This window comes from Sapajus apella, unplaced genomic scaffold, assembly GCF_009761245.1.
Source record: "Sapajus apella isolate SASKATOON/1434 unplaced genomic scaffold, GSC_monkey_1.0 scaffold97, whole genome shotgun sequence".
Lineage (NCBI taxonomy): Eukaryota > Metazoa > Chordata > Mammalia > Primates > Cebidae > Sapajus > Sapajus apella.
In genome coordinates, this window is record NW_022437037.1 from 3565147 (window position 1) to 3591634 (window position 26488).

Below are 26488 nucleotides of genomic sequence, written 5' to 3' on the forward strand. Positions count from 1 at the left end.
ACCAGCCTGGCCAACACAGTGAAACCCCATCTCTACTAAAAATACAAAAAAATTAGCTGGGCGTGGTGGCACGTGCCTGTGGTCCCAGCTACTCGAGAGGCTGAGATGGAAGAATCGCTTGAACCCAGGAGGCGGAGGTTGCAGTGAGTGGAGATTGCGCCACTGCACTCCAGCCTGGTGACAGAGCAAGACTCCGTCTCAAAAAAAAAAAAAAAAAGAAAATTTAAGGTCAGGCTGGGCACAGTGGCTCATGCCTGTAATCCCAGCACTTTGGGAGGCCAAAGCGGGTGGATCACAAGGTCAAGAGATCAAGACCATCCTGGCCAACATGGTGAAACCCCATCTCTACTGAAAAAATACAAAAATTAGCTGGGCATGGTGGCTCGCACCTGTAGTCCCAACTACTCAGGAGGCTGAGGCAGAAGAATTGCTTGAACCCAGGAGGTGGAGGTTGCAGTGAGCCGAGATTGCGCCACTGCACTCCAGCCCAGCGCCCGGCAACAAATTGAGTTCTGTCTCAAAAAAAAAAAAAAAAATTAAGGTCAGTTGTGGTGGCTTATGCCTTTAATCCCAGCAATTTGGGAGGCCAAGGCGGGCAGATCACCTGAGGTCAGGAGTTTGAGACCATCCTGACCAACATGGAGAAACCCCGTCTCTACTAAAAATACAAAATCAGCCTGGCATGGTGGTGCATGCCTGTAATCCCAGCTACTCGGGAGGCTGAGGCAGAATTGGTTGAACCTGGGAGGCGGAGGCTGCAGTGAGCTGAGATTTCGCCATAGCATTTTAACCTGGGCAACAAGAGTGAAATGCCGTCTCACACACACACACACACACAAACACACACACACACACAAACCAGCTTAGATCATCCCATTATCTAGAAAAAGCATTTGACAAAATTCAGCATCTTTTCATGATAAAAAAGTAGGTAAAGAAGGAATGTACTTCAACATATATGGTATATAACAATTACAGCTATATATGGCATGACCCCAACTAACATACTCAAAGATGAGAAGTTTTTCCTCTAAGATCAGGAACAAGACGAGGATGCCCACTCTCTGCTTTCGTTCAACATAGTACTGGAAGTACCAGCTAGACCAGTTAGGCAAGAGAAAGTAAAAGCATCCAAATAGGAAAGGAAGAAGTGAAATTGCCTCTGTTTGCCAACAACATGATCTTATGTTAGAAAAAACCCTAAACACCAAAAAGCTTTTAGAATTAATGAATTCAGTAAAGCGGCAAGATACAAAATCAACAAACAAAAATCAGCATTTCTGTATACTATCAAGCTATCTAAAAAATCAAGAAAAAAAGCAGAAATAAAAAACATGAATTAGAAAAAAGACAAGAAATAGGAAAAAATCTCATTCACAGTAAGTACCCCCCACCAAAAAAAAAATATTTAGGAAGAAATTTAATCAAGGAGGTAAAAGACCTGTACACTGAAAACTATAAAACACTGAAGAAAACAACATTCCTTGTTCATAGATTGGAAAAATTAATGTTAAAATGTCCATACTACCCAATATGATCTATGGATTCTATGTAATCCCTATTTTTATAGAGATTCCAATGTCATCTTACAGAGAAATAGAAAAAATTGCCCAGGCATGGTGGCTCACACCTGTAATCCCAGCACTTTGGGAAGCTGAGGCAGGCAGATCACTTGAGCTCAGAAATTTGAGACCAGCCTGGGCAACTTGGCAAAATCCTGTCGCTCCAAAAAAAAAAAAAAAAGAAAAAAGAAAAAGCTAAGTGTGTTGACACATGCTTGTAGTCCCAGCTCCAGGGAGGATGCTTTGAGCCTGAGAACCAGAAGTTGCAGTGTGCTGTGATTGCACCATTGCACTCTAGCCAGGGCAACAGAGCGACACCCCTTCTCACAAATAAACGCCACACAAACAACACAGCATAAAGCTGGAGGTACCACATTACCTGACTTCAAAATATATTAAAAAGTTTCAGAGGGGCATGGTGGCTCCACCTGTAATCCCAGCACTTTGGGAGTTCAAGGCGGGCGGATCACGAGGTCAAGAGTTGGAGACCAGCCTGAACAATATGATGAAAAAAAATACAAAAATTAGCCGAGTGTGGGGGCGCGTGCCTGTAATCTCAGCTACTCAGGAGGCTGAGGCAGGAAAATCCCTTGAACCAGGGAGGGGGAGGTTGCGGTGAGCTGAGATCGCGCCATTGCACCCCAGCCTGGGCAACAAGAGCGAAACTCCGCCACAAAACAAAACAAAACAAAACCTTCGCCAATTTGGTAGAATTGCGGGGCTTATTTTATGGTGTCATGGAGGATGGATAGCCTGGGGCTAGATATTTCTGGGGCCCTGTGGTTTGCTCTACGAGCTAGGAACTCCCTCTCCGGGCCTTGTAAAGGGTGAGACTAAGCAGTGACAATAAAAGCGCTCGACAGTGCTGGACCTTGTGGAGGTGCTTATTAAGCAGGAGGTCCTTGCACAGGCGCAGAGGAGGGGACGCCCCCAGACCTGCAGGGCACTTGGGAGGCGGGGGCGGAGCCAGATCTGACGGTGGCCAATCGCGAGCTGAGGTGAGGGTGCCACGCCCCTCAAGCCGCATATTAAATACGCAGAGAAAGGGCGCCGGGGACACCTGTCTGGGACCCGCTACTCTTCTCTGGGTTCTGAGTCCCCAGCTCTTGGGAGCGTTTGTGAGTGGAAGGGAAGTCACTCCATCGCCCGCGGTTCTAGCAGCCCGGTCCCGGCAGTGGGTCCCCCGGCGCGGCTCCTTTAAGAGCTCTTGAGTCGCCCACCGGAGGTCGCCTCTACGCCATGCGGGCGCTGCGGGCCGGCCTGACCCTGGCGCTGGGCGCGGGGCTGGGCGCGGCCGCCGAGCGCTGGCGGCGGCGGGAGGACGCGCAGGCGGCGCCGGGGCTGCTGGGTCGGTTGCCCGTGCTGCCCGTAGCGGCGGCCGCTGACTTGCCCGCCGTGCCGGGGGGACCCGCGGGCCGCGGCCCGGGCGAGCTGGCCAAGTACGGGCTGCCGGGGCTGGCGCAGCTCAAGAGCCGCGAGTCGTACGTGCTGTGCTACGACCCGCGCACCCGCGGCGCGCTCTGGGTGGTGGAGCAGCTGCGGCCCGAACGGCTCCGCGGCGACGGCGACCGCCACGCGTGCGACTTCCGCGAGGACGACTCGGTGCATGCGTACCACCGCGCCACCAACGCCGACTACCGCGGCAGCGGCTTCGACCGCGGCCACCTGGCCGCCGCCGCCAACCACCGCTGGAGCCAGAAGGCCATGGACGACACGTTCTACCTGAGCAACGTCGCGCCCCAGGTAGCGCCCCCGCCCTGGGCCGGTCGCGGAATGTGGGGCCTCGGCTTGTTCCTCTGCAGACGGGGCAGCTGCCCAAGTGCCCTCGGCCGGGGCTTGCAGTCGCACTCCGTGGCGGGAGGGAGCAGCCCTGGGCTCCCGGCAGCGGCTCTGCAGGCCGACCAGGGCTTGAGCTCCAACTGCGAACCCTGGGCACCCCGGAGCGTCGCTTTCCTCGTCTGAAAAATGGGGACAGTACCGTTCTTCACCTTCCTCCCGCGGTAGTGATGCGGCGCTGAGGCTCACAGAGGCAAAGTGACTGGCAGTGTCACACAGCAGAAGGCAGGCAGTCTGGGTAGAACCGCAGCCCCCAACCTTTTTGGCCCCAGGGTCCGGTTTCATGGAAGACAGTTTTTCCACGGCTTGGTGGGTCAGGGCAGGTTTCAGGATGATTCAAGTGCATTACATTTATCGTGCACTTTATTTCTGTTATGACTACTCTGTAATATAGAGTGAAATATACAACTCACAGTAATGTAGGATCAGTCCTGTCTGGAGGTGATGGGCGACAATGACAGATCAGGCATTAGATTTTCAAAAGGAGCGCACAACCTCCTCGCATGCGCAATTCACCATAGGGTTCCGGCTTCTTTGAGAATCTCCTGCGGCCTCTGATCTGACAGGAGGCGGAGCTCAGGCTGCCATGCCAACGATGGGGCGTGGCTGTAAATACAGGTGAAGCTTCCGCTGCTCGTCTGCTCCTCACCTGTGTGGCCCAGTTCTGGTACCAGTCTGTGGCCCAGGTGTTGGGGACCCCTGGTCTATAAAACCGTGGGCCTCCAGACATCGTCCTACACTGCCTGCCTTGGATCAGTTTCGAGGCAGACACCTGGCCCACCGTCAGGCCGTTAGTGCCAGGCACTGTGCACCTTGGGTCAGCCACCCTCTTGGCCTGTTCCCAGCAGAGCCTGGCACCAGAGGATGGAGGCTGCTGTGGGGCTCTGGGTGGAGCCCATAGGGCAGCAGCCTCGACCCAGCCTCCTTCCAGAGCACGGCCCCCTACCCCCTTTCCATTGTCCAAGGCCTGGAGAGCTCAAGATGGAGGCAGATTTCTAACATTCCCAGCTAGGCTCTTCTGTGGCTCAGACTGGGAAAAGGAAAGGGCTGGTGGTTGGGAGGGCTGGTCTTCCCATGAGCCCCCGGGTGGGGCTGAGGACAGGTCTCAGTCCTTCTCTCTGAAAGGTGGAGACATGCTCCTTCCTTCATTCAACTCTTGGGAGCTTTGACACCTGGGCTGTGGGAGGGACAGGTGGTGGCTAGCGCTCGTCAGCCCTGCCCAGCTCCATGTGGCTTCAGGTAGTGACTTTCATTCCTTGGTCCTCAGTTTCCTCATGCTTGCTCCCCACTGGGCATCTCTGGGCATGTCCACTCCCCCAGGGCCCGGGGCAGCCGTCTGATAGAGGAAGGGCCCCAGCCACAGTCCTACTGAGCCCCACCTCTCCTCCCAGGTGCCCCACCTCAACCAGAATGCCTGGAACAACCTGGAGAAGTACAGCCGCAGCTTGACCCGCAGCTACCAGAATGTCTATGTCTGCACAGGGCCACTCTTCCTGCCCAGGTAAGGTGGAAACCAGGGGGCTGGGGGGTGGCAGAACCTCCCACTCACTCAAGGTCCCTACTGTCACTCACAGGACCAGGCTTGCCCAGGCTCTGGGTCAATACCTGTTCACTACTCATCTGGTGTCTTGGCAAGTCTGTCAGCTTCCCTGCCTTTGGTCCCCTCATTCCACTTCCACAGCCAAAGACCTTTTGGGTACCCTCCTACCATCTCTCCTCTGCCCATGGGCAGCAGCAGGCCCTGAATCTGCCCCCGCTTCTCCCTGCTGTCACCTCTTGCCACACCAACCCAATCCTGTTCTGCTCATTTGGAACTCCTGCAGGTCCCTGGTGCACCAAGCTCTCCCACCTTCGGTCTCTGCTCTGCCTGGAGCACTTTCCTCCACCCTTCTCAGGAGTTTGAACTCAGGTCTGCTCCAGGGCCTTCACCCTTGCCTCCCAGGTGGAAGCGACTGAGCACCTCTGGCCATGCTCCGTGGTTTCTCTGGACTGCGGAGGCCTGGGACTGGGAGGCAGTAGGTCGAGGCTGAGCAGCTCGCTCTGGAATCCACAGGCTCGGGATGGAATCCAGGCCTCATCACCTAGTCCCTTGGTGCTGTGGGCAAATGACCTGCGTCCTCCTCTGCAAAACAGGGCCAAAACCTGTGACCTCTTGGTTGAAGTCACATGCTTCCCCAGGGCCTGGCCCATGGTCAGGGCTTAGCATGGGCTGGCCAAGGCAGTAGTTGGGGCACTGATCAAATTTCATTAGCAGGTGCCTCCTATGACCTGCAGCAAGGGAGAAGACTGCCGAGGGGAAGCCCTCGTCCGGTGTCATGGTCCTTGCCCACTTGGTGCTCACCTCCGTGGGGAGAGACGGACAGTCGTTAAGTGTCCCCCCAGATGAATGTTAATATTCAGAAGGCTCAATTCTTCTAGCAGTGTTTATTGTCCCCCACTCCGCCTGACCCAGTGTTGGGCATGAGGAAAACAGAGGGAAAGAGTTAGCCTCCACCCTGAAGAGAGTTCTAGCCTCAAGCAGGAGCCAGGCAGGGCAAAGAAGTCTCACAGTGAGAGGGTGGTCCGCCAGGTTGACAGAAGTTAGAGGACGCATCAGGGAAGGCTTCCTGGAAGAGGTGGCCTTGGGTTCAACTGGGCCTCCTGCCCATGTGTGCCTGGGTCTTCCCACAGGACAGAGGCTGATGGGAAATCCTATGTGAAGTACCAGGTCATTGGCAAGAACCATGTGGCAGTGCCCACACACTTCTTCAAGGTGCTGATCCTGGAGGCAGCAGGCGGGCAAATCGAGCTCCACTCCTATGTGATGCCCAACGCGCCTGTGGACGAGGCCATCCCCCTGGAGCGCTTCCTGGTGCCCATTGAGAGCATCGAGCGGGCCTCGGGGCTGCTGTTTGTGCCAAACATCCTGGCGCGGGCAGGCAGCCTCAAGGCCATCACGGCAGGCAGCAAGTGAGGGCAGAGCCCAGCGAGACTGTGGGTGTGTACAGGCCAGGGAGCATTAAAGGTGGGGATTTTTGGAGCCAGTCTGTCTGTGTCTGTCCCAAGTGACCTGCAGAGCCTGTGTTTTCACTACTGCTTCACTGATGTCCTGGACCCCTTTGAACATTCAGGTGGGCCGGGCACCTGCCTGGGTGAGGCCAGGCTGCAGAGCAGCCAGGGAGATGAGGATGGCTTCCTGGAAGAGAAGTGTGGCAGTGGGCTGGGGCCTGGAGACCAGTGGGTGCCCCCGATCCCAACTGTCTTCAGAGGCGGGCTGCCCAAGATGCAGCCCACTGGGGCCCACCGTCCTTAGCAGGGCCTGGTGAGGTTGACAGGCCCAGGTTCACACTGCACCTGGAGAGCCACACAGCCTGCTCCTCAGTCTCCGCTTCTGTAAAATGGAGGTAAAGGTAACAACGCCCACCTCCCAGGGCCAGGGGAGGTCAAGGAGATGGGCAGGAAGTTCTCAGCCCTCACACAGGTGAGGAAGGGTGGGAGCCAAGGTTCCTGCTGGGGCGCTTGGCCTGGGCAAGGCCTTAGGGATGGGTAGACAGGGCTGGCCACGCTGCGAGACTGATGGGAGCACCAGCCTCCCCAGCAGAGTGCCCATAGCACAGCGTCCTATGCCTGACTCCAGAAGTGACTACACGGGTTCCATAAGGCCCAGGGTGGGTAGAGCCGTTCCTGGGAAGGCTCCAGCTGCACGCAGCTTCCCCCCGTGGGACAGATGCAAGTGAGACCCCAAGGGGAGCGTTGCTGTGTCCACCATGGTCACACGCAAGGAAGGGGCAGAACCAGGACCCTGGAAGATCACCGAATGCACAGCTAAGGAAGCAGAGGCCGGAGCGGGGCGGGGGGGGCAGAGCCCCCTGGGTCACACATCCTGGGAGCCCAGGACAGGCACTAGCACCCAGGGTTGACTCCTAGCTGTACTCCGCCTGATGCAGTGTTGGGTATAAGGTCATGTCCTGTCCCTGCCGCAAGACTGCTGTGGTCAGAGGCCGAGGGGGTGAGAGGACCACCTCCAGACAAGGCAGCCACGGGCAAGGGTGAGTGGAAGGGCAAGAGTGGCAACCCCTACTTGGAGCGATCCCAAGGCCCCAGCGGCTGGCGGTGGGGAGGCTGCTGGGCTTACCTCCGTGCGGATGGTGCGGCTACCCTGGCCAGGACATGTGTTGACGTACAGGTCGAAGAGGACACTGGGTTCAGCCACCTCCAGGTTGGGGTCAGCATCCACTCCAGCTTCCAGCCCCTGGAGGCCCCCGAACACCACAAGAGCATGCCTGGCACGTGCAAGAGGGGGTGCTCATCAAGGCCCCACTGAGCACAGTGCCCCACCCAGTCCCTCCCCACCCCAGACAGCAGGGGCCCATCTGGGCAGCTTCACCCACCATGCAGGTTCCTGGCCACATTCTTCCTGGCCTGGCCCCGGCCCCAGGAGGTACCCACCTGAAGTTGGGAAGCTGGGCAGAGGCCACATCCGAGCCGCGCTCTGAAGTCCCGATGGTCAGGTCATACCCGTCCTGGAAGGGGGCCTCGGCAAACACAGCACCTGGGGATGGGGCCAGCTCGGTGCGGGTCCTGCTCCCAAGCCACAGCTTGGGGCATGTGTGTGTACTGAAGCAGGGGTGTGTGTTGGGGGGTATAGAGCTGTTCCTGGGAAGTTAAGGACTGAGCAGGACGGAGACCAGGCCTGTGCTTAGCTGGGGAACAGTGCAGACTGGATAGGAAGGTCTGTTCTATCCAGTCTCTGCCCTGTGCTCTTCCCTCATGCCCTGCCTGAAATACTCCCTCTGTAATCCTTAGTGGGTAGAATTGCCGGGTGGGGGTGATGACTGCAGAGGTGGGATTGGGCACCAGAGGCCTAAACCCATACCTCAGCTGTCACCCAGGCTGGAGACAAGAGCACGAAGTGGGCCTCTGACATTTCTGGCCCTTTTGCCCCTCTTCCCAACTCCACAGAAACGTTATTAATCAATGATGATACTTTTGCTCAGTAGTCTTTTGCAGCATTCCAGGCAGTGTATCCAGGGAGAACAAGGCTCAGAGAAGGAAAACCACTTGCCCAGGGACACGTAGCACGTTGACAGGACAAGAACCTTGGTCTGATATTTGGGTCAGGCAAGGCTCCCGGCCACCTCCCAGAGGGATGGATAGATATTCAGAGAAGGAAGCTCTGTCCTTACTGAGGCAGGAGGCCAGACGGACGGTGTAGCCCCAGTAGAGACCAGCTTTGGTGCGAGGGTCCTGTGATGATACCACCTTGCCACGGTAGGTCTTGCATTCTGGAGGGATAACAGAGTCTGTAAGACGGGATGACGGGACAGGGGATGGAAGGAGGTGGCTTTGAGCCCTGGAGCTGGTCAGGCCAACCCAGGGGCTAGGGAACCTTCCAGATACCTGGCAGCTGCTGCTGGTTCAGTCGCACGGTCACCCGAAGCCCAGGCTCCAGGTTCCTATCAATCTTCACCTCCTGGGGAGAAGCCAGAAGAAATGAGTGCCATTCCCCTCAAGATCAGCAGGGGTCATGGCTCTTTCAGATGCTGCCAGGGGAGTCCTGGGGCTGGCAAGGGGTCCAGGGGTCCAGGTCAGCCTGGCACCCTCCACCCCTGGCACTGGGGGACCTGCTCACAAGAAACAATTTATGCAAAACACAGACCATCGGCCAAACATGCACGTTTGGGGCACTCATGGCACAGCGTAGAAGTGGATGAAACCCAGTCTTCTACATTTTGGTAGCTCTGCCACTTTTTTTTTGAGACACAGTCTTGCTGTCACCTAGGGTGGAGTGCAGGGGCATGGTCTCGTCTCACTGCCCTGTCTGTCTCCCAGGTTCAAGTGAATCTCCTGCCTCAGCTTCCTGAGTAGCTAGGATTACAGGCATGCCACCACACCTGGCTAATTTTTGTACTTTTAGTAGAGATGGGGTTTCACCATGTTGGCCAGGCTGGTCTTGAACTTCTGACTTCAAGTGATCCGTCTGCCTCAGCCTCCCAAAGTGCTGAGATTACAGGGGTGACCCACTGTGCCTGGCTTGTGCTTTCTGACAGGAGGGGGACCCCATACACATGCATGTTTCTGCCTCTGACTTGAGACTTGAGGGTAAAGAGGCGCCAGATGAATGTCCCTGTCCCAGCTTGACTCTGCGCCACACGGGAGCAGCTCCAGGGTGACTTTCAACTTGTTTCTTCAGGGTTTTGTTTGGACCATGAGGACTGTCTTCTGTTGATTTGCTTTTTAAGCAACAGTGAATTCATTCCTGAGTTTATCAATTGAGCCCCATTTTGCACAATTCTCTGGCCCAAATTTGCATGAGTGAGGGATTTTGGGCAGGTCCAGGGCTCCCCCAACACCCCCCTGCTTGCCCTCCATTGCCAGGCTGTGTCCTGGAGGTGTGTCCCAGCCCACCTTTTTGTTCCTACCTTTTTCATGCCACAGTTAACAAAGGAGCCGTGGCCTGGTCTGGTGGGCCGATCCACCACGACGCCCTCTCTGAACTCAGATTCCTCGTCCTGACGCATGTGGTGGGGACTGTCCAAGGGGTTCAGGAGCCCTGTGGAGGCAGGGCTGGGAGGAGTCTGGGAAGTGCTGGGCACACAGGGTGCAGTGGGGACCCTGGAGCAGAGGCTTAGCTCTGCCACAGACCTGCAGCTTGGCATCAGGCACAGGTCTTGCTCTCCTGGGCCTGCTTTCCCACCTGGATGGTGTAGGGTAGGACTGGGTGGTCTCTCAGTGTCTGTGGCACCATCCAGGGGAAATGGGGGGTGGGCCCACACAGCCTTACCTGCAAACTGTAGATCCTGGTGCTTGGGGAAGAAAGCCTTCCTCAGGTACCTGGGAAAGAATGCTGACCTAAGGATGTTCCCAGGGGAAGCTGCCTCCTACCTGGCCTCCACTTTGACACAGCCCTCCCTCCTGCTCTGGGGGGACCCCCTTACTGCGGACACTCCAGGTACTGCAGGATCCGGGCCAACTGCACGCATGCCTGCCCCTTCTTGCCAACTCCTGTGAATTGCCCCTCCACAGTCCTGGAGAGAGAGATGGGGGCTCAGGATCCAGCTGTGGCCCCTTCAAGGGCTCCTCCCTACAAGTGCACGCCTGTAATCGCAGCTTCTCAGGAGGCTGAGTTGGGAGGATCACCTGAGCCCAGGAAGTAGGGGCTGCAGTGAGCCATGACTGCCACTGCACTCCAGCCTGGGTGACAGCTGAGGTATGGGTTTAGGCCTCTGGCTCCCAAACCCACCTCTGCAGTCATCACCCTCACCCGGCAACTCTACCCACTAAGGATACGGAGGGAGTATTTCAGGCAGGGCATGAGGGAAGAGCCAGGCATGTGGACAGGGGGCAGGGCGAAGCCTTGGCCCATCCCGGCAGCTCCTCCCTCTCCCCAAGCCCTGGCACCCTGTGGGATGGCCCCTCACTTGGCATCCTGGCCCTCCTCATCAAACACCACAATCTCATCCACACAGAAGATGGCGCAGGCTCTGGCAATCTGACCGGCCAGGTAGGTGCGAAGCTCCGGCGACTGGGCATTGTCCAGGATGGAGCCCGGCAGGGCTATGCTTAAGGTGTAGGGCCGCCCTGAAGGAAGGGGTGTTCCCAGTCAGCCTGAGAGGCAAGGGCCCCCTACCCTCCTCTCCCTTCCTTTGTTGCCAGTGCCCAAGGTTAGAGAATTTCCCAAATGGGAGGAATTTTGAGGTGAGCAAAATAGATCCATTTCCCCTCTCTGGGCCTTGGTCACCCAGGAGGAAAACGATACAGCAACCTCCGAGGCTCCTTTGAGCAGGGCAGACCACTGGGTGAGGCTGTGGAGTGGGCAGCAGCAATGGCCTAAGTTCATATCCTGTCCCCCTAACTACCTCAGTTCTCCAGCTATCAAGTGGGGATCAAATGTAAGCTGGTATCTAATAAGCCTTTTGTGTGTGCACATTAACCCGATGGCCATTAACCTCATCCCAGTGAGGACACTGCCATTATCCCCATTTACAGGCGAGGAACCTTCAGCCCCAGGAAGTCAAACACGTGGCCCAAGGTATCACAAAAGGTGGCTCACTCCTATAATCCCAGCACTTTGGGAGGCCGAGGTGGGTGGATCACCTGAAGTCAGGAGTTCAAGACCAGCCCACCAGCCTGGCCATCATGGTGAAACCCCATCTTAAAAAAAAAAGAAGTGGAGGCAGCACTTAGATAACACGATTTCACTGTTGATGGTTTCACTCTTGTAACATTGTATCTATACTTTGCTACACAAGGATAAGTAGATATAACTGTCTGGATGAACTTGCTACAATGTTTGCTGGGATTGTTCCTTTCTTCTTTGTAGTTTTCTGTCATTCTTATGAAATCAAAATAATTAAATGAAAAATGGAAGTAAAGCACACAGAAAATGGTCAATAATAAAAAAATCATGAAGATCATGAAGTTCTAGAGGTCTAAGTTAAGAGATACTAGGCTTGGGCTGGGCTTGGCGGCTCACACCTCTAATCCCAGCACTTTGGGAGGCTGAGGTGGATGGATCACCTGAGGTCAGAAATTCTAGACCAACCTGGTGCAACCATGTATCTACTAATACAAAAATTAGCCAGGTGTGGTGGCACATTCCTGTAATCCCAACTACTTGGGAGGCTGAGGGAAGAAAATTGCTTGAACTTGGGCTGTGGAGGTTGCAGTGAGCAGAAATGGTGCTGTTGCACTCCAGTCTGGGCAACAGAGCAAAACTCTGTCTCAAAAAAAAAAAAAAAAAAAAAAAAGAAAGAAAAAGAAAAAAAAGAAAGAGAGACAGAGAGAGAGAGAGACAGAGAGAGGGAGAGAGAGAGATGAGGCTTACATTCCATAGGCTGGAAATTTACCTAAGCAGTAAGTCAGAACTCAGTTAGCTGGCTCCCTCCCTTCTCTGGGCCCCAGTTTCTCCATAAGGACAAGATGTTTGGACCTACTGGTCTGTAAGGGCCCTTCCAGATATGACGCCTCTGCTCTGCCTGCAGGACATCTACTGTGGGCCACAACCTGTGACCCTCCCTAAGGCCCCAGCTCACCGCGGTCCTCCCTCTCTGCCGTTGCTTCCTCCTCTTCCTGGCGCTTTGCCTGTTCCTCCTGTGCCCGCTGCCGCTCCAGTTTTTTCATCAGCTTGAGATCCTTCCATTTCTTTTTCTCCTCTTTCTCTAGATAAGAGAACATCCTGATTGTCGGAGGAGATAGTTCCCACTCATTGGGTCAGCCTGAATTCTGCAGAGCTGCTGGGTGAGCAGCCAGAGGGCAGCAAGGGGGCTCCCCAGGGCTTCCGGCCCCTGCCTCCCAACTTAGGGTGCTGTAGGACCCAGAGGGGGCACAGTTGGTGTCTTTCTCCAAGGTTTGACTGAGCACTGCTGAGAGTGGTCTATGGGGGGGGGGTGGGCGCAGATACTCCCCACCCTTACTTACTCTGCTGCTTCCATTTTCGCCACTCAATCCTTTGGCCGTGTTCACCCTAGAGAAGGAGTGGGAGGTGTGAGGCTGGTCACACCTGGAGGGGGTCCGCTTGCTCCTCCACAGCCAGCCCATCCACATGGGGCGACAAGGAAGCCAAGGAACCTCTGCAAACTGCTGCCCCAGAAAGCGGCAGGAGGGCACGGACCTGAAACCCGGCCTGGCACACAGCAAGTACTCAAGAAACTGTCGAATGAGTTCCCACAGAAGAGAAAACTGAGGCTCAGGGGACAGGACTGCCCACAGTCGCCCTGGAAGTCAGAAGACATAGCCACGAAAGGACTCCAGATTCAAGATTGCGAGCTGAGTCCCGCCTCCGTAATCTAGCGGGGGCCAGGGAGCCCTCTGGGGCTCCGGAGGGGACGTCGGCGCTGTTCCCATCCCGCAGCGGCTCACGCGGCACCTTCAGGGCTTCCGGCCTGGGATCAGCGGGAAGCAGGAAGCAGAAGGCGCGGCCTGGCCCCGGCGCAGACCCCCACGCCGCTGGTTGTCACGCCTCCACCCTGTTGCCCTGCGCGGTGTCCCGCTGCCGCACTTACCGGGCCGCACGGGCGCTTTCTCCCGCGCTCCGCCATGTTCCGCACCGACCGTCGGCCACGCCCCTGCCAATGAGACTCGCCTCTTCCGGCCACACCTCCATCAAGCTGTCCAATCGGAGAACCAATGCTCCCGGGGGCGTGGCCTGGGAGCCTGGCGGCTCCAGGAGCCCGTAGGCTGGTAGGGGTTGGACGGAGTAGGTGCCCAAATGGTTGGCATTGCGGTTACTGTCCTGAACCTTGGATGGCTGAGAGCTCTCCTCTAAATTCGGACAATTACAACACTCAGACCTCTGCGTAGTTTGTTTTTAAAATTATTTTTTTGAGACAGGGTCTTGATATGTTGCTGAGGCTGGCTGGTTCCACAGGCGTGCACCACCACACCTGGCTTCCGTAAGACTTTATGCATGGGGACCCTCGGGCCTTGAACTGCAGTGTGATTCAGAGCTGAAAATGAGATAATTTAATCCAGGTTTTTTATAGATTGTTCATGTAGAGCTTTTTTTGTTTGTTTGAGGGAGAGTCTCGCTCCATCGCCCAGGCTGGAGTGCAACGGCGCAATCTCAGTTTACTGCAATCTCCATCTCCTGGGTTCAAGCAGTTCTCCTGCCTCAGGCCCTCAAGTAGCTGGGATTACAGGCGCGCACCACCATGCTCAGCTAATTTTTGTGTGTGCGTTTTTAGTAGAGATGGGGATTCGCCATGTTGGCCAGCTTAGTGGAACTCCTGACCTCAGTGATCCCGCCCGCCTTGGCCTCTCAAAGTGCTGGGATTACAGGCATGAGCCACCGCACCGGGCCTCTTTCTCTTTTAATTAACAGACTTTATATTAGTTGGGAATACAAGTGTGAGCCACCATGCACACCTAATTTTTTTCTTTTTGTACAGGTGGTGTCTCACTATGTTGCCAGGGCTGGTCTTGAACTCCTGGGTTCAAGCAATCCCCCAACTTGGCTTCCCAAAGTGCTGAGATTACAGAAGTGAGCCATTAATGATTTTTCTTTTTTTTTTTTTTTTTTGAGAGGGAGTCTTGCCCTGTTGCCCATGCTGGAGTGCAGTGGTGCAATGTTGGCTCACTGCAACCTCAGCCTCCCAGGTTCAAGCAATCCTAGTGCCTCAGCCTCCTAAGTAGTAGCTGAGATTACAGGTGTGTGTCACCATGCCCAGCTAATTTTTATATTTTTAGTAGAGATGGGGCCAGGCTGGTCTCTAACTCCTGCTATGTTGGCCAGGCTGGTCTCCAACTTCTGGCCTCAGAAAAGCCTCCTGCCCCAGCCTCCCAAAGCACTGGGATTACAGGTGTGAGCCACCAGGCCTGGCCCAACTTAGATCTTATACTAAATTTGTTGTGATTTTTTTGACAGGTTTATTTTGTAAGCGTGACTAAGACATTGGCCACATGAGAAAAAAAAAAAAAAACGCAAAAAAACCCCAAAACAAGAACAAGAAAAAGATATGGACCATGTAATTGGGCTCAAAGTCTAGTCCTTCACCCCCCCCACTCCCCCAGGAGCCAGAGATGAACAGGGTGAGGGGCTAAAATCTCTGACCCTGTAAGTACACAGTGCAGAGTGGTTCCATGTAACTAAGAAGATATGCCTATCATTCAGAGACTCCAACGATTTTAGGTTTTTTTTTTTTTTTTTTTTTTTGAGACAGAGTCTTGCTCTGTCTCATAGGCTGGAGTGCAATGGTGTGATGTTGGCTCACTGCAACCTCTGCCTCCCAGGTTCAACAGATTTTCCTGCCTCAGCCTCCTTAGTATCTGGGATTACAGGTGTGCACCACCACTCCCAGCTAATTTTTTTTGTATTTTTAGTAGAGACGAGGTTTCACCATATTGGCCAGGATGGTCTTGAATTCCTGACCTTGTGATCTGCCTGCCTTGGCCTCCCAAGGTGTTGGGATTACAGGTGTGAGCCACCGTAACCAGCCGAGGAATTCTTTACTAGGGGCAAAGACCGAATGTGTGTTTTATTATATGATATGTTCCTATCAGTTAAACATATGATATGAGCCAAACCCATGTGCTTGCTATGCAAGCACAACATGCAATTTCATGAAGTCACAAATGCAACTTCAAGGTAAGGCCTCTAATACCACCTATCCAAGGAATTCAGGAGCTACCACTGCTATCGAGTTAGACACACACTGGGCCAGCTAGAAGGCCTGGGCACATCACTTCACCTTACCTTCAGAATGCTTTCCTCACTTGTGAACTGCAGATAACTCAGGTCTCAGTCTCAGAGGATTAAGATGATGGGCATCCTGGCAGATAGAGCTTGCACAATCAACATTCATTCCTCCTCCTCCTGCGAATTATGTAAGTCCCTGGTCCTCCTAGCCGTCACTGTGCTATTCTCTCACCCCTGTGGGAATGTCCATGTCTTCCTTGTCACAAGCCCCAATCCCCCCCCAACACACACACACGACACCCCTACCCCAGCCACCATACCCAGTACCAGTAACTGCTACCATCAGATTAATATCAGACGCCAAGTTTGGTGGTTCATGCTTGTAAACCCGGCACATTGGAAGACCAAGGCAGGCAGATGACCTCAGATCAGGAGTTTGATACCAGCCTGTCCAACATAGTGAAACCCCATCTCCAAAAAAACACAAAAATTAGCTGGGCGTGGTGGCAAGTGCTTGTAGTCCCAGCTGCTCAGGAGGCTGAGGCAGGAGAATGGCTTGAATCTGGGAGGTGGAGGTTGCAGTGAGTCGAACGTGCACCACTGCACTCCAGCCTGGGTGACAGAGCGAGACTCGGTCTCAAAAAAAAGATTAATAAGGCTGGGTGCGGTGGCTCAAGCCTGTAATCCCAGCACTTTGGGAGGCTGAGGTGGGTGGATCACAAGGTCAAGAGATCGAGACCATCCTGATCAACAAGGTGAAACCTCGTCTCTACTAAAAATACAAAAATTAGCTGGGCATGATGGTGCATGCCTGTAGTCCCAGCTACTCGGGAGGCTGAGGCCGGAGAATTGCTTGAACCCAGGAGGCGGAGGTTGCGGTGAGCCGAGATTGTGCCATTGCACTCCAGCCTGGGCAACAACAGCAAAACTCTGTCTCAAAAAAAGACAAGGAAAGAAAAAAAAAAAAGATTAATAGTGAGGAATTAATTTGGGGGTCTTGGGTTCTAGGCCTGGTTGTGCCACAGTAACTATGTGACTACAGAAACCATTTGTACAAAGTTGGGGGGTGTCTGAGGTTTTCCTGGGCATTTTTATCAAGTTACATCAGCCATCAGCATGAGTGTGAAGCAAAGAGAAGCCATCAGTAAGGATTCGAATAACTTAAACATTTTATTATGGATGAAAAGGAGGACTCAAACCTAAAGGCAACTTCCAAGGCCAAGATGAGGCAGGAAAGGTGAGGTTGTGTCTGAGCGTTAGCAGGGTTGCGACGTGATCAATACATTGTGGGACTCTGCCCTCCGGACTCAGCCAAGCCTTGAGAGACCAGAAGCAACCCAAGACCCTACAAACCCAAGGCACAGGGAGAGGCCCAGGTCAGGCCGACCCTCGCCTCTCAGACAGGAGGCACTTGGTTCTCTACGATGAAGACAGGCGGCTCCCGCCCAGAACATTCTGTGTCATAAAGAGGTTTCCCAATACTGTCTTCCCTGACCTGGACATGGATGAAACATGGACAAAGACAGATATCCAAAGAGCATCCCTGTGGAGACGTGGGGATGTCAGGGCCAAGGGCGTGACTTCAGGGCTAGAGCTCCGCCTTCCACTTCCGCAGCTTCTCATCCATGGCCTGGAGCGTGGCTTCGTCCTGCACCAACACAGAATGGTCTGACCCTCTTCCCATGCGCCCAGGGGGCCTTGGGAAGCTCTGTGAGGTCTTTCCTCCCCCAGTCCCGCCCTTTACCTTCACAAAACAGAAGCGGATATAGTGGTCAAAGTGCTTCTTATGTGGCACACTACAGAAGATGGAGACAGGGATGGCCACCAAGCCCTGGGGAGGAGGAAGGACATGTCTCAACACGGCCTCATGGCCAAGCAGGCCTCAGCTCCGGCGGGACAGAGAGGTTCCCACAACCAACTGGGGAACTAGAATTGGCTCCAACCCAGCACCAAGTGCTGCATCGAAGTCAGAGGAAAAGGGCCGGACGTGGTGGCCTGTAATTCTAGCACTTTGGGAGGCCAAGACAGGTAGATCACCTGAGGTCAGGAGTTTGAGCAGCCAGGACAACATGGGGAAACCCTGTCTCTACTAAAAATACAAAAAGTAGCTGGGCATTGTGGTGCATGCCTGTAATTCCAGCTACTTGGGAGGCTGAGGCAGGAGAATCACTTGAACCTGGAGGGGCAGAGGTTGCAGTGAGCTGAGACCAGGCCATTTCACTTCAGCCTGGGCAAAAGAGCAAAACTCCGTCTCAAAGACAAAAAACAGAAAACAAAAAACTCCCATAAAGTCAGGGGAAAAGAATCCCAGAGTGTCATTCCAAGTCCCTCTCTGGGTATAGAAGGCAGACGGAAGCTGAGAGAAGGAGGATCATGGAGCAGGTCAGGGCAGAACCAGAGAAGAACTAAGCCTTCCAGTCATAGATGGAACCTGGAAGGACCTGAGTTCATGGGCCAGCTCCTCACTGTAAACATGGAAAGATGGTGACCCAATGAGACAGGAAATCCTGCCAGCCCACACCCCATCTCTGTGCAAGTTAGAAACAGGTTCCTCCGGCCGGGCATGGTGGCTCACGCCTGTAATCTCAGCACTTTGGGAGGCCAAGGGGAGCTTGGATCACCTGAGGTCAGGAGTTTAAAACCAGCCTGCCCAACATGGTGAAAGCCCGTCTCTACTAAAAATACAAAAATTAGCCAGGTGTGGTGATGCATGCCAGTAATCCCTGCTACTTGGGGGTCTAAGGAAGGAGAATTGCTTGAGCCCTGGAGATGAAGGTTGCAGTGAGCCAAGATCGCATCACTGCACTCCAGCCTAGGCAACAGAGTGAGGCTCTGTCTCAAGAAAAAAAAAATACAAAGAGAAAGAAACAGGCTCCTCATTGTTTGAAGTGGATGCAACCCTGCTCCAGGGTTCATGGCAGAGGCTGGACTAGGATCTGGCCCAGGAGCCTCTTGGCTGGGCACCCTTGGGCAGCAGACAACCTGTGAAACCATACATGGCAGCCCAGCAGTGGCCCAGCCCACCTTGTTCTTGATCATCCACTTGATGAAGCGGCTGTCATAGGGCTCATCCGCAGCTCCAGGCAGGTCAGGCATCTTCCTCTCTGGGAGACAGAGGCCACACTGAGCCCCCTGCTGCCTCCAGCCCCCGCACCCTGCCCAGACCGGCCAGTCTCACTCACTGAAGTCTGAGATGTCTGTGACGAGGAAGTAGCTGCCCTGGGGGATGATGGGCTTCAGCCCCACCGACTGTAGGCTGCGGATCATGTGGTCACGGCAGCGCTGCATGGCCTGCGGGAACTGCACGAAGTAGCTACTGGGTTGGCCGAAGAGCAGCTGCTCCCGCTCAAAGCTCTCGGCTACTGCAGCCTAGGCACGGCAGACACGCAGATAGATCAGCTGTTCCCTGATGCGGGGGCCAGCCAGGGCGCTTTCGTTGTCCCCCTACCACGCCATGAGGTCTCCTACCTGGCTCTGTGTGGGGCAGTGGAAGATGGAGTTCTGGTGCACAGTCCGCAGGTGCTTCATGATATGATCTGGACCCAGGACCCAGCCCACCTGGAGCAGGAACACCGGTAGGGGATGAGGACCTTCCAGGCCCGGCTTCAGCCTTCCTCACTCCTAGGACCACCTCACCTGCCAGGGATCTTGCAGAGGGCAGTGACCTCCCACCCTCAGCAACTCACCTTCCAGCCAGTGGCGCTAAAGGTCTTGCCGGCGCTGCCAATGGTCAGGGTCCGTTCCCACATGCGAGGGAGGCTGGCTGCCCAAGGCCAAACAGAGCAGCTGCTGAGATGGAGGTGATGGGGGAAGGGAGGGTGGTGGCTGGGGACCCAGGGGACACACAGGCTCTTGACATCCTGGATTCCTCTACACGCTAAGCTATTTGCAGGATTTCTTTCTTTCTTTTTTTTTTTTTTTGAGCAGAGTCTCACTGTTGCCCAGGCTGGAGTGCAATGGTGCCATCTCGGCTTACTGCAACCTCTGCCTCCTGGGTTCAAGTGATCCTCCTACCTCAGCTTCCCAAGTAGCTGGGACTACAGGCACGCGCCACCATGCCCAGCTAATTTTTGCATTTTTAATAGAGACAGGGTTTCGCCTTGTTGGTCAGGCTGGTGTTGAACTCCTGACCTCAAGTGATCTGCCGGCCTCAGCCTCCAAGAGTCCTGGGATTACAGGCATAAGCCACTGCACCCTGCCTAGGATTTGTTAATCTCATCCTTTCCACAACCAAGGAGGCAGGCGCTATTGTGATCCTGTGTACTCTGGGAGGCAAAGGTCACAGGATCTGCAGGGCTCCAGAACACTGGGTTCTAACTACCAGGCCTGTGCTGCCTCCCAAGCGGGGTCAAGTCCCTGCCACCAATGTGCAGGGAAGTGGCTCCGGGCGGGCTCGGCTCACCAATGCTGATGTGCTGGTGCCCATCGTAGACCAGCCACTGGTAGACTTCATCAGTGATGCACACCACGTCATGCTGCTGGCACAGGCTGGCCACCAGCTCCAGCTCTTCCCTGGAGAACACCTGCAGAGGCCCAAGGAGAGCAAAGACCTGCAGCTGAGACCATCCCCAAATGCAGAGGCCTACTCAGAGGTTAAAGAATACAGCTGCAGCCAGGTGCAGTGGCTCATGCCTGTAATACCAACACTTTTGGGAGGCTGAGGTGGGTGGATCATTTGAGGTCAGGCACTTGAGACCCACCTGGCCAACACGGTGGCCTGTCTCTACTAAAAATACAAAAATTAGCTGGGTGTGGTGGCAGGTGCCTATAATCCCAGCTACTCAGGAGGCTGAGGCAGGAGAATTGCTTGAACTCAGGAGGCGCAGGTTGCAGTGAGCCAAGATCACGCCACTGCACTGTAGCCTGGGAGACAGAGTGAGACTCTGTCTGAAAAAAATAGATAAATAGCGAATACAGCCGGGCCCAGTGCTAAGGGCTGTTTCGCACCATCCCATTGGATCCCTGCAACATTGACCCCGTGAAGTCAGTTCTCTCAGGTTCCCATATTACAGATGAGATACTTTGAGAGGCACAGTCACTATCCCAGGGTCACTGGGAAGTGATGGGGGCTCCCAGCCCTCAGGCCTTCCCTGGGGATTCCTGCCCCTCCCTGGACCTCTGGAGCCTGGGTCCTCAGACTCATTGTGCGTGGCCCTCCCACACACAAATGAAGAAACGGAGGCCCCACAGTAGCAACTCAGTAACAATGCGGGAGACATGACCAGGTCTGCAGGGGGCGATGGAGGGAGGTCTCCAGTACCTTGCCCACGGGGTTGTTGGGGGTGTTGAGGACCAGGGCTTTGGTGCGTGATGTGAATTTGCTGGCCAGCTCTGTGGGGTCCAGCTGCCAGTTGCTGCTGGAACCCAGTTCTCCATTCTGGCTGGGACTCTGCAAGAGCAGGTGGCAGAGGGTGGCACCACTTACCCACCTGACATGCAGTTCCTCCCCCAGCATCTGTCCCCACCTTCCCTCCCCTGGGATCCCAACACACACCCCTCCCCTTTGCCCTCCCAGCTTAGGGGAACTGGCTTCCTTCACTTCCTTCCTCCTTTCCCAACTCCCAGAGTCCAACTCAGCCCATGCCTTGGATCCTTCTGCCCATCCACCCTCCGCCCAGCATCCTTACCGGCTTCAGGGACACAAACACAGGGCGACCCCCTGCCATCAATGTCATGGGCTCATAGCAGTCAAAAAAGGGTTCAATGATGATGACCTGATACAAGGGTCAAATCAGCTGGAGGCAGCACGGCCCTGACCTCTCGCTCCCACTCAGCCCACATCTTGCCCACTCACCTCGTCTCCTTCGTCCACCAGCGCCTGGAAGGCTGTGAACAGGGCCCCGTAGCCACCAACAGTTACCAGCACATTCCTGAGCGGGTCTATCTCCTGACCCAGCAGCTTCCCAAAGAAACTTGCCAGGATCTTCGTCAGTGGTGGGTAACCCTGCCAGGACAGCAGGGGTCAACTGCTCAGCTCATCCTGGGCCCATCCTCCTGCCCAGCTGTACCCAAGCAATTCTAGCACCTTCCAGCAGCAGGCCTGGGGGCAAAGTCAGTTACTGACAGCCTGGCTGGTCTTGAACTCCTGACCTCAGATGATCCGTCCGCCTCGGCCTCCCAAAGTGCTGGGACTACAGGCATGAGCCACCACACCCAGCCTTTTTTGAGACAGGGTCTCACTCATGTTGCCCAGCCTGGAATGCAGTGGTACAATTGCAGTTCACTACAAACTCCGCGTCCCGGGTTCAAGCGATTCTCCTGCCTCAAGCCTCCCAAGTAGCTGGGACTATAGGCATGCGCCACCACGCCCGGCTAATTTTTGTATTTTTAGTGGAGATGGGGTTTTACTATGTTGACCAGGCTGGGTTCGAACGCCTGACCTCAGGTAATCTGCCTGCCTTGGCCTCCCAAGGTGCTGGGATTATAGTTGTGAGCCACTGTGCCTGGCCTGATCCCCACTATTTGACAAGTAGAAAAATAGAGACCCAGAGAAAGGAAATTCCTTGCCCAAAGTCTCACATAGTTGAGGGGCAGGAAGCTCATGTTGCAGCTTTGGAAGCATCCCTTTTTGAGAGGAAGATTAGATCCAGAAGCTTGTTTGCTGAGGACACTTATACTCAAGGGTAAGCCAAGTGATCGAAACCTTGTCTAGAACTTAACTAAGTAACTCACTAAACCAGATTTGGCCACATAAAAATAAAAATTTTTCTGTGCAACAAAAGGCACAGGCCAGGCACAGTGGCTCACGCCTGCAATCCTGGCACTTTGGAGAATGAGGCAGGAGGATTGCTTGAGGCCAGGAGTTTGAGAACAGCCTGGGCAACACAGGGAGACTCCATCTCTATTGATGGCAAATCAAAAAAAATTAGCCAGGTGTGGTGGCACGTGCCTGTAGTCCCAGGTACTTGGGAGGCTGAGGCAGGAGGACTGCTTGCACCCAGGAGATCAAGGCTGCAGTGAGCTATAATCACACCAGTCTGGGTGACAGAATTGAGATTCTTTGTCTCAAAAAGTAAATTAATTAAATAAAAATAAAAGGCACCATGAAGAAAGTTAAAAGAGGAAGCGAAAAGCACTGCAACATGAAAGAGGTAAAATATTCAATATATAAAGAACTCTGACAATGCAGCAAGACAGGCCGGGTGCAGTGGCTCATGCCTATAATCCCAGCACTTTGGGAGGCCAAGGTGGGAGGACTGGCCCAGGAGTTTGAGAGCAGCTTGGTAACATGTGGAGACCCTGTCTGTATTTGTTTGTTGTTGCCCAGGCTGGAGTGCAGTGGCGCGATCTCGCCTCAATGCAACCTCTGCCTCCCAGGTGCAAGGGATTCTTGTGCCTCAGCCTCTCAAGTAGCTGGGATTACAGACAGGTGCCACCACAGCTGGCTAATTCTTTTGTATTTTTAGTAGAGACAGGTTTCACCACATTGGGTAGGCTGGTCTCCAACTCCTGACCTCAGGTGATCTGCCTGCCTCTCGGCCTCCCAAAGTGCTGGGATTATAGGCGGGAGTCACCACACCCAGCCCCTGTCTGCATTTAAAAAAAAAAGAAAAGAAAAGAAAAAGCAGCAAGAAAAGGACACATACCCAAATGAATTTTCTTCAGCCCAACCAACCCAAGAAGAATTTTTTTTTTTTTTTTCCTTACTGGAAGGCAATTATTTACTTATTTATTTGTGAGACAGGATCTCATTAAGTTGCACTGGCCTCAAACTCCTGGGCTCAAGCGATCTTCCTGCCTCAGCTTCCCATGTAGCTGGGATTATAGGCAAACACTGCTTCTTAACAATACCCACCTATTATATTTATAAATATTTATAGCCTTTCATTCACTAGTTTTACTTCTAGGAATTTATCTTAAAAAAGTACATATGTCTACAAAGATGTCCACACAGGGATATTCACCATGGCACTGCTGATGATACTGACAGCAGGAGCAGTCCATCAGTGCAGGACTGCTTAAATAAATTATGGCACATCTAGGCAACAGAGCAGCATGCAGCCATTAGAAAGAATGAGGGCATGGTGGCTCATGCCTGTAATCCCAGCACTTTTGGAGGCCAAGGTGGCAGGATCACTCAAGCCCAGGAGTTTCAGACCAGCCTGGGCAACATGGTGAAACCCTGTCCCTACAAAAAATGCCCCCCAAAAATTAGCTGGGCATGGTGGCCCACCCCTGTAGTCCCAGCAACTCTGGAGGCTGAGGTGGGAGGATCACATGAGCCCCAGGAAATGGCAAATCATGTGAGCCCCAAGAGGTAGAGGCTGCAGTGAGCCGTGATCATGTCATTACACTCTAGCCTAGGTGACAAGATGAGACCCTGTCTCAAAAATAAATAAATATATATATATATATATATATAAAATCTTGGTTTGGTGACACACACCTGTAGTCCCAGTTACTTGAGAGGCTGAGGTGGGAGGACCACTTGAGCCTGGCAGAGTTGAGGCTGCAGCGGGCCATGATGGCGCCAGGGCACTCCAGCCTGGATAACAGAGTGAGACACTATCTCAAAAGAGAAAAAGAAAAGAACCATTGTTCTAATCCAAGCTTTGGATTAGATAGATTAGCAGTGGATTTGGTATGTGGTCCTTTCCAGAAAAAGTTTGGATTTAGAGTATAATCCAATCAGTAGCTCGTCTTCCAGGACTTGATTTCAGTGTCACCTCCTCCATGAAGTCTTCACGCATCTCTCCAGCCCCCTCCCCAGGTTTCATTCCCTCCTTCTTACTCCCACAATATCCCACCCTCCTCCATCACTGCACGTATCAACTGCCTGTCATTACTGGTTTCTTGTCTGCCATCCTCACTAGACCACGAGGCACAGGCCCTGGGACAGAGGACACGCTCAGTAAACACTGAACTATGGTCAGACAGAATCCCCTGGCTCTGTCCCCTGACCCCCGTGTGGGATTGATGTCCAGAAAGCCCTGCCCCCTTCCTCCCCCAGTGCCTCCGGGAGAGACAGAGAGACTCACAAACGCCTTGGTGTACTGGTTGAGCATGAAGTCTCTGCTCACCGCGTGCTGAAAGGCTTCCACCGCAAAGTCTGGGGGTGGGAAATCAGGGAAGCCCTGGCCCAAGTTCACGACGTCATGCTCACTGGCCAGTTTGACAAACTCCACCCTGGGTGACAAATGGAGAATCAGTATAGCCCACCATCCTGACCTGGATTTTGGTCTGTTTAGAAAAACTGGACAACTGGCCAGCACAGTGGCTCGCGCCTGTAATCCCAGCACTTTGGCAGGCTGAGGTGGGCAAATCTCTTGAGGTAAGGAGTTCGAGACCAGCCTGGCCAACACAGTGAAACTTTGTCTCTACTAAAAATACAAAAATTAGCCAGGTATGGTGGCCATCCCTGAGTTGCTGTAAACCCAGGGATGGCCAACCCATGCCTGAGGGGACACCCACACACCTTCCCAGCCCAGCTGGCTCACCAGGGGTTGTGGTCGATCCCGTCCAGCCTTCGGGCCTGCAGCTGTTTGGCCATGGTGAGCTGGAGACGAACAAGTGCAAGGTCAGAGATGGAATCTGGGGGCCGAGGTCGCACGGGAGTGCCGGCTGCTTTTAGGTCACAGCCCCACCCTGTCTGATCCCAGGGAGGAGGCAGAGATCAGAGCTTACGGAAGGCAGGGCAGGTTTCTGCCCGCCCTCAAGCCTGTTACCCTCCAAACCCTAGCCTCGCTCCTCCCCACTCCAGCAGCCCCCAACTCTCCAACCTGCAGGGCCGCCTAGCACCTACCCAGTGGAGGCTTCCAGCCCTGGCTCCATGTGTCCTGAGACAGAGCCTGACTTGGCCAGGTTAAAGTCTGACTCAGGACGGGCTGAGGGTTAAGAAAGACGAGCAGGAGGTGGGCAGAGAGGGAGGACGGGGAGGGAAGGTAATGGCAACAGGGACAGCAGCAGCCTCCACTTACAGTGGTCTTGCTAAAGCACGTCCATTTAATTCCCAGAATGACCTGGCCAGGCCCAGCTTATCAATGAGAAAACAGAATGTGGAAAACAGGCTGGAGGGTGCAGGAGGGGAAGTGATGTGTTCAAGGCCACACAACAGACACTCAGATTTAGGCCTGTTGGACCCAAAGCCAGGTTCTAACTCTGACAGAGGCACTAATCCAGTCCTGGGAGGCTCCCAGGGTCCTGGCTCCTGGCTCACCCCTCCCTGGTGTTCCTCCCAGGCCAGCTCCCTCCTCAGCCATGGATGCACAGAAAATGGCCAGGGTCCAGGTGCGGTGGCTCATGCCTGTAATCCCAGCACTTTGGGAGGCTGGAGCGGGCCGATCCCCTGAAATCAGGAGTTCAAGATCAGGCTGGTCAACATGGTGAAACCCTGTCTCTACTAAAAATATAAAAATTAGCTGGGCATGGTGGTACCCGCTTGTAATCCCAGCTACTCGGGGGGCTGAGGCAGGAGAATCGCTTGAACCTAGGAGGCAGAGGTTGCAGTAAGCTGAGAACACACCACTGCACTCCAGCCTGGGCACTAGAGTGAAACTCAGTCTGGAAAAAAAAAAAAAAAACTTAGCTGGGTGTTGTGACACACACCTGTAATCCCAGCTACTCAGGAGGCTGAGGCATGAAAATCACTTGAACCTGGGAGGTGGAGGTTGCAGTGAGCCAAGATCGTGCCACTGTACTCCAACCTGGGTGACAGAGCAAGACTTCGTCTCAAAAAATACACGATGATGAATGGGAAGGTGGGAGAGTATCAGATTTCACCTCCATCTTACCCACCTTCTGCCCCCATAAGCATCAGCATTGACTTCTCTGGAATGCATTTTACTTAAAGTTACATGAAGAGAAATTCTGAATAATGAAATAATTTTCTATTTGCCTGGATGTCTTTTGGCCTGTCAAAAATGGAGCACCTAAGGTCATGGTTATCATTGAACTGCCTATTATCCATTAAGAGCTTCATTTCTACTTGAGCGTTAAAAAAAAAAAAAAAAAAAAAAAAAAAAAAAAAAAAAAAAAA

The 26488-nt window shown here is 53.9% G+C and overlaps 3 protein-coding genes across 11 annotated transcripts in view; 1 reads left to right on the forward strand and 2 right to left on the reverse strand.

The window, feature by feature from the left end:
* The first annotated feature begins 2597 nt into the window (after nucleotides 1-2597).
* Nucleotides 2598-6417, forward strand: ENDOG (endonuclease G). The gene is made up of 3 exons (XM_032257502.1): nucleotides 2598-3305; nucleotides 4790-4899; nucleotides 6069-6417. Exons 1-3 carry the CDS (start codon nucleotides 2802-2804, stop codon nucleotides 6349-6351), a joined length of 897 nt encoding a protein of 298 aa, XP_032113393.1. The 5' UTR covers nucleotides 2598-2801; the 3' UTR covers nucleotides 6352-6417.
* On the reverse strand, nucleotides 5804-13489 carry SPOUT1 (SPOUT domain containing methyltransferase 1). 3 transcript variants are annotated; one of them, XM_032257499.1, is made up of 12 exons: nucleotides 13382-13489; nucleotides 12798-12843; nucleotides 12413-12538; nucleotides 10799-10958; nucleotides 10316-10405; nucleotides 10162-10211; nucleotides 9800-9930; nucleotides 8778-8850; nucleotides 8564-8662; nucleotides 7827-7929; nucleotides 7513-7629; nucleotides 5804-6573 (listed from the first exon to the last, which is right to left on the reverse strand). In XM_032257499.1, exons 1-12 carry the CDS (start codon nucleotides 13415-13417, stop codon nucleotides 6468-6470), a joined length of 1137 nt encoding a protein of 378 aa, XP_032113390.1. In that variant the 5' UTR covers nucleotides 13418-13489; the 3' UTR covers nucleotides 5804-6467. The 3 variants fall into 3 exon arrangements, with proteins under 3 accessions (XP_032113390.1, XP_032113391.1, XP_032113392.1); XM_032257500.1 differs by having other exon boundaries at nucleotides 7513-7660; nucleotides 13382-13488; XM_032257501.1 differs by lacking the exon at nucleotides 10799-10958 and having other exon boundaries at nucleotides 13382-13488.
* Nucleotides 13490-16658: 3169 nt separating this feature from the next.
* The window catches only part of KYAT1 (kynurenine aminotransferase 1), a 35424-nt gene continuing 25594 nt past the window's right edge, over nucleotides 16659-26488 (reverse strand). For 4 of the 7 annotated variants that reach the window (XM_032257511.1, XM_032257509.1, XM_032257512.1 and 1 more), the window contains exons 2-13: nucleotides 24951-25009; nucleotides 24492-24639; nucleotides 21308-21457; nucleotides 21141-21227; nucleotides 20774-20902; nucleotides 19916-20036; nucleotides 19200-19276; nucleotides 18982-19071; nucleotides 18696-18882; nucleotides 18538-18617; nucleotides 17258-17344; nucleotides 16659-17161 (exon numbers count right to left, since the gene is read on the reverse strand). In XM_032257511.1, the coding sequence (XP_032113402.1) occupies nucleotides 17102-17161; nucleotides 17258-17344; nucleotides 18538-18617; nucleotides 18696-18882; nucleotides 18982-19071; nucleotides 19200-19276; nucleotides 19916-20036; nucleotides 20774-20902; nucleotides 21141-21227; nucleotides 21308-21457; nucleotides 24492-24639; nucleotides 24951-25003 (1269 nt within the window). In that variant the 5' untranslated portion in view covers nucleotides 25004-25009 and the 3' untranslated portion in view covers nucleotides 16659-17101. The remainder of the gene's footprint in view (nucleotides 17162-17257; nucleotides 17345-18537; nucleotides 18618-18695; nucleotides 18883-18981; nucleotides 19072-19199; nucleotides 19277-19915; nucleotides 20037-20773; nucleotides 20903-21140; nucleotides 21228-21307; nucleotides 21458-24491; nucleotides 24640-24950; nucleotides 25010-26488) is intronic. The other 3 variants (XM_032257510.1, XM_032257514.1, XM_032257515.1) reach the window with 3 other exon arrangements.

Bases quoted from the DNA above. Each gene is read 5' to 3' on its own strand.
- ENDOG (XM_032257502.1), top strand. From the start codon at position 2,802: ATGCGGGCGCTGCGGGCCGGCCTGACCCTGGCGCTGGGCGCGGGGCTG. The intron at 3,306-4,789 runs GTAGCGCCCCCG...CTCTCCTCCCAG, and splicing joins TGAGCAACGTCGCGCCCCAG to GTGCCCCACCTCAACCAGAA. The intron at 4,900-6,068 runs GTAAGGTGGAAA...GTCTTCCCACAG, and splicing joins GGGCCACTCTTCCTGCCCAG to GACAGAGGCTGATGGGAAAT.
- SPOUT1 (XM_032257499.1), bottom strand. From the start codon at position 13,417: ATGGCGGAGCGCGGGAGAAAGCGCCCGTGCGGCCCG. The intron at 10,406-10,798 runs GTGAGGGGCCAT...CTCTCTCTCCAG, and splicing joins GAGGAGGGCCAGGATGCCAA to GACTGTGGAGGGGCAATTCA. The intron at 7,930-8,563 runs GTAAGGACAGAG...CCCCATCCCCAG, and splicing joins CCGTCTGGCCTCCTGCCTCA to GTGCTGTGTTTGCCGAGGCC.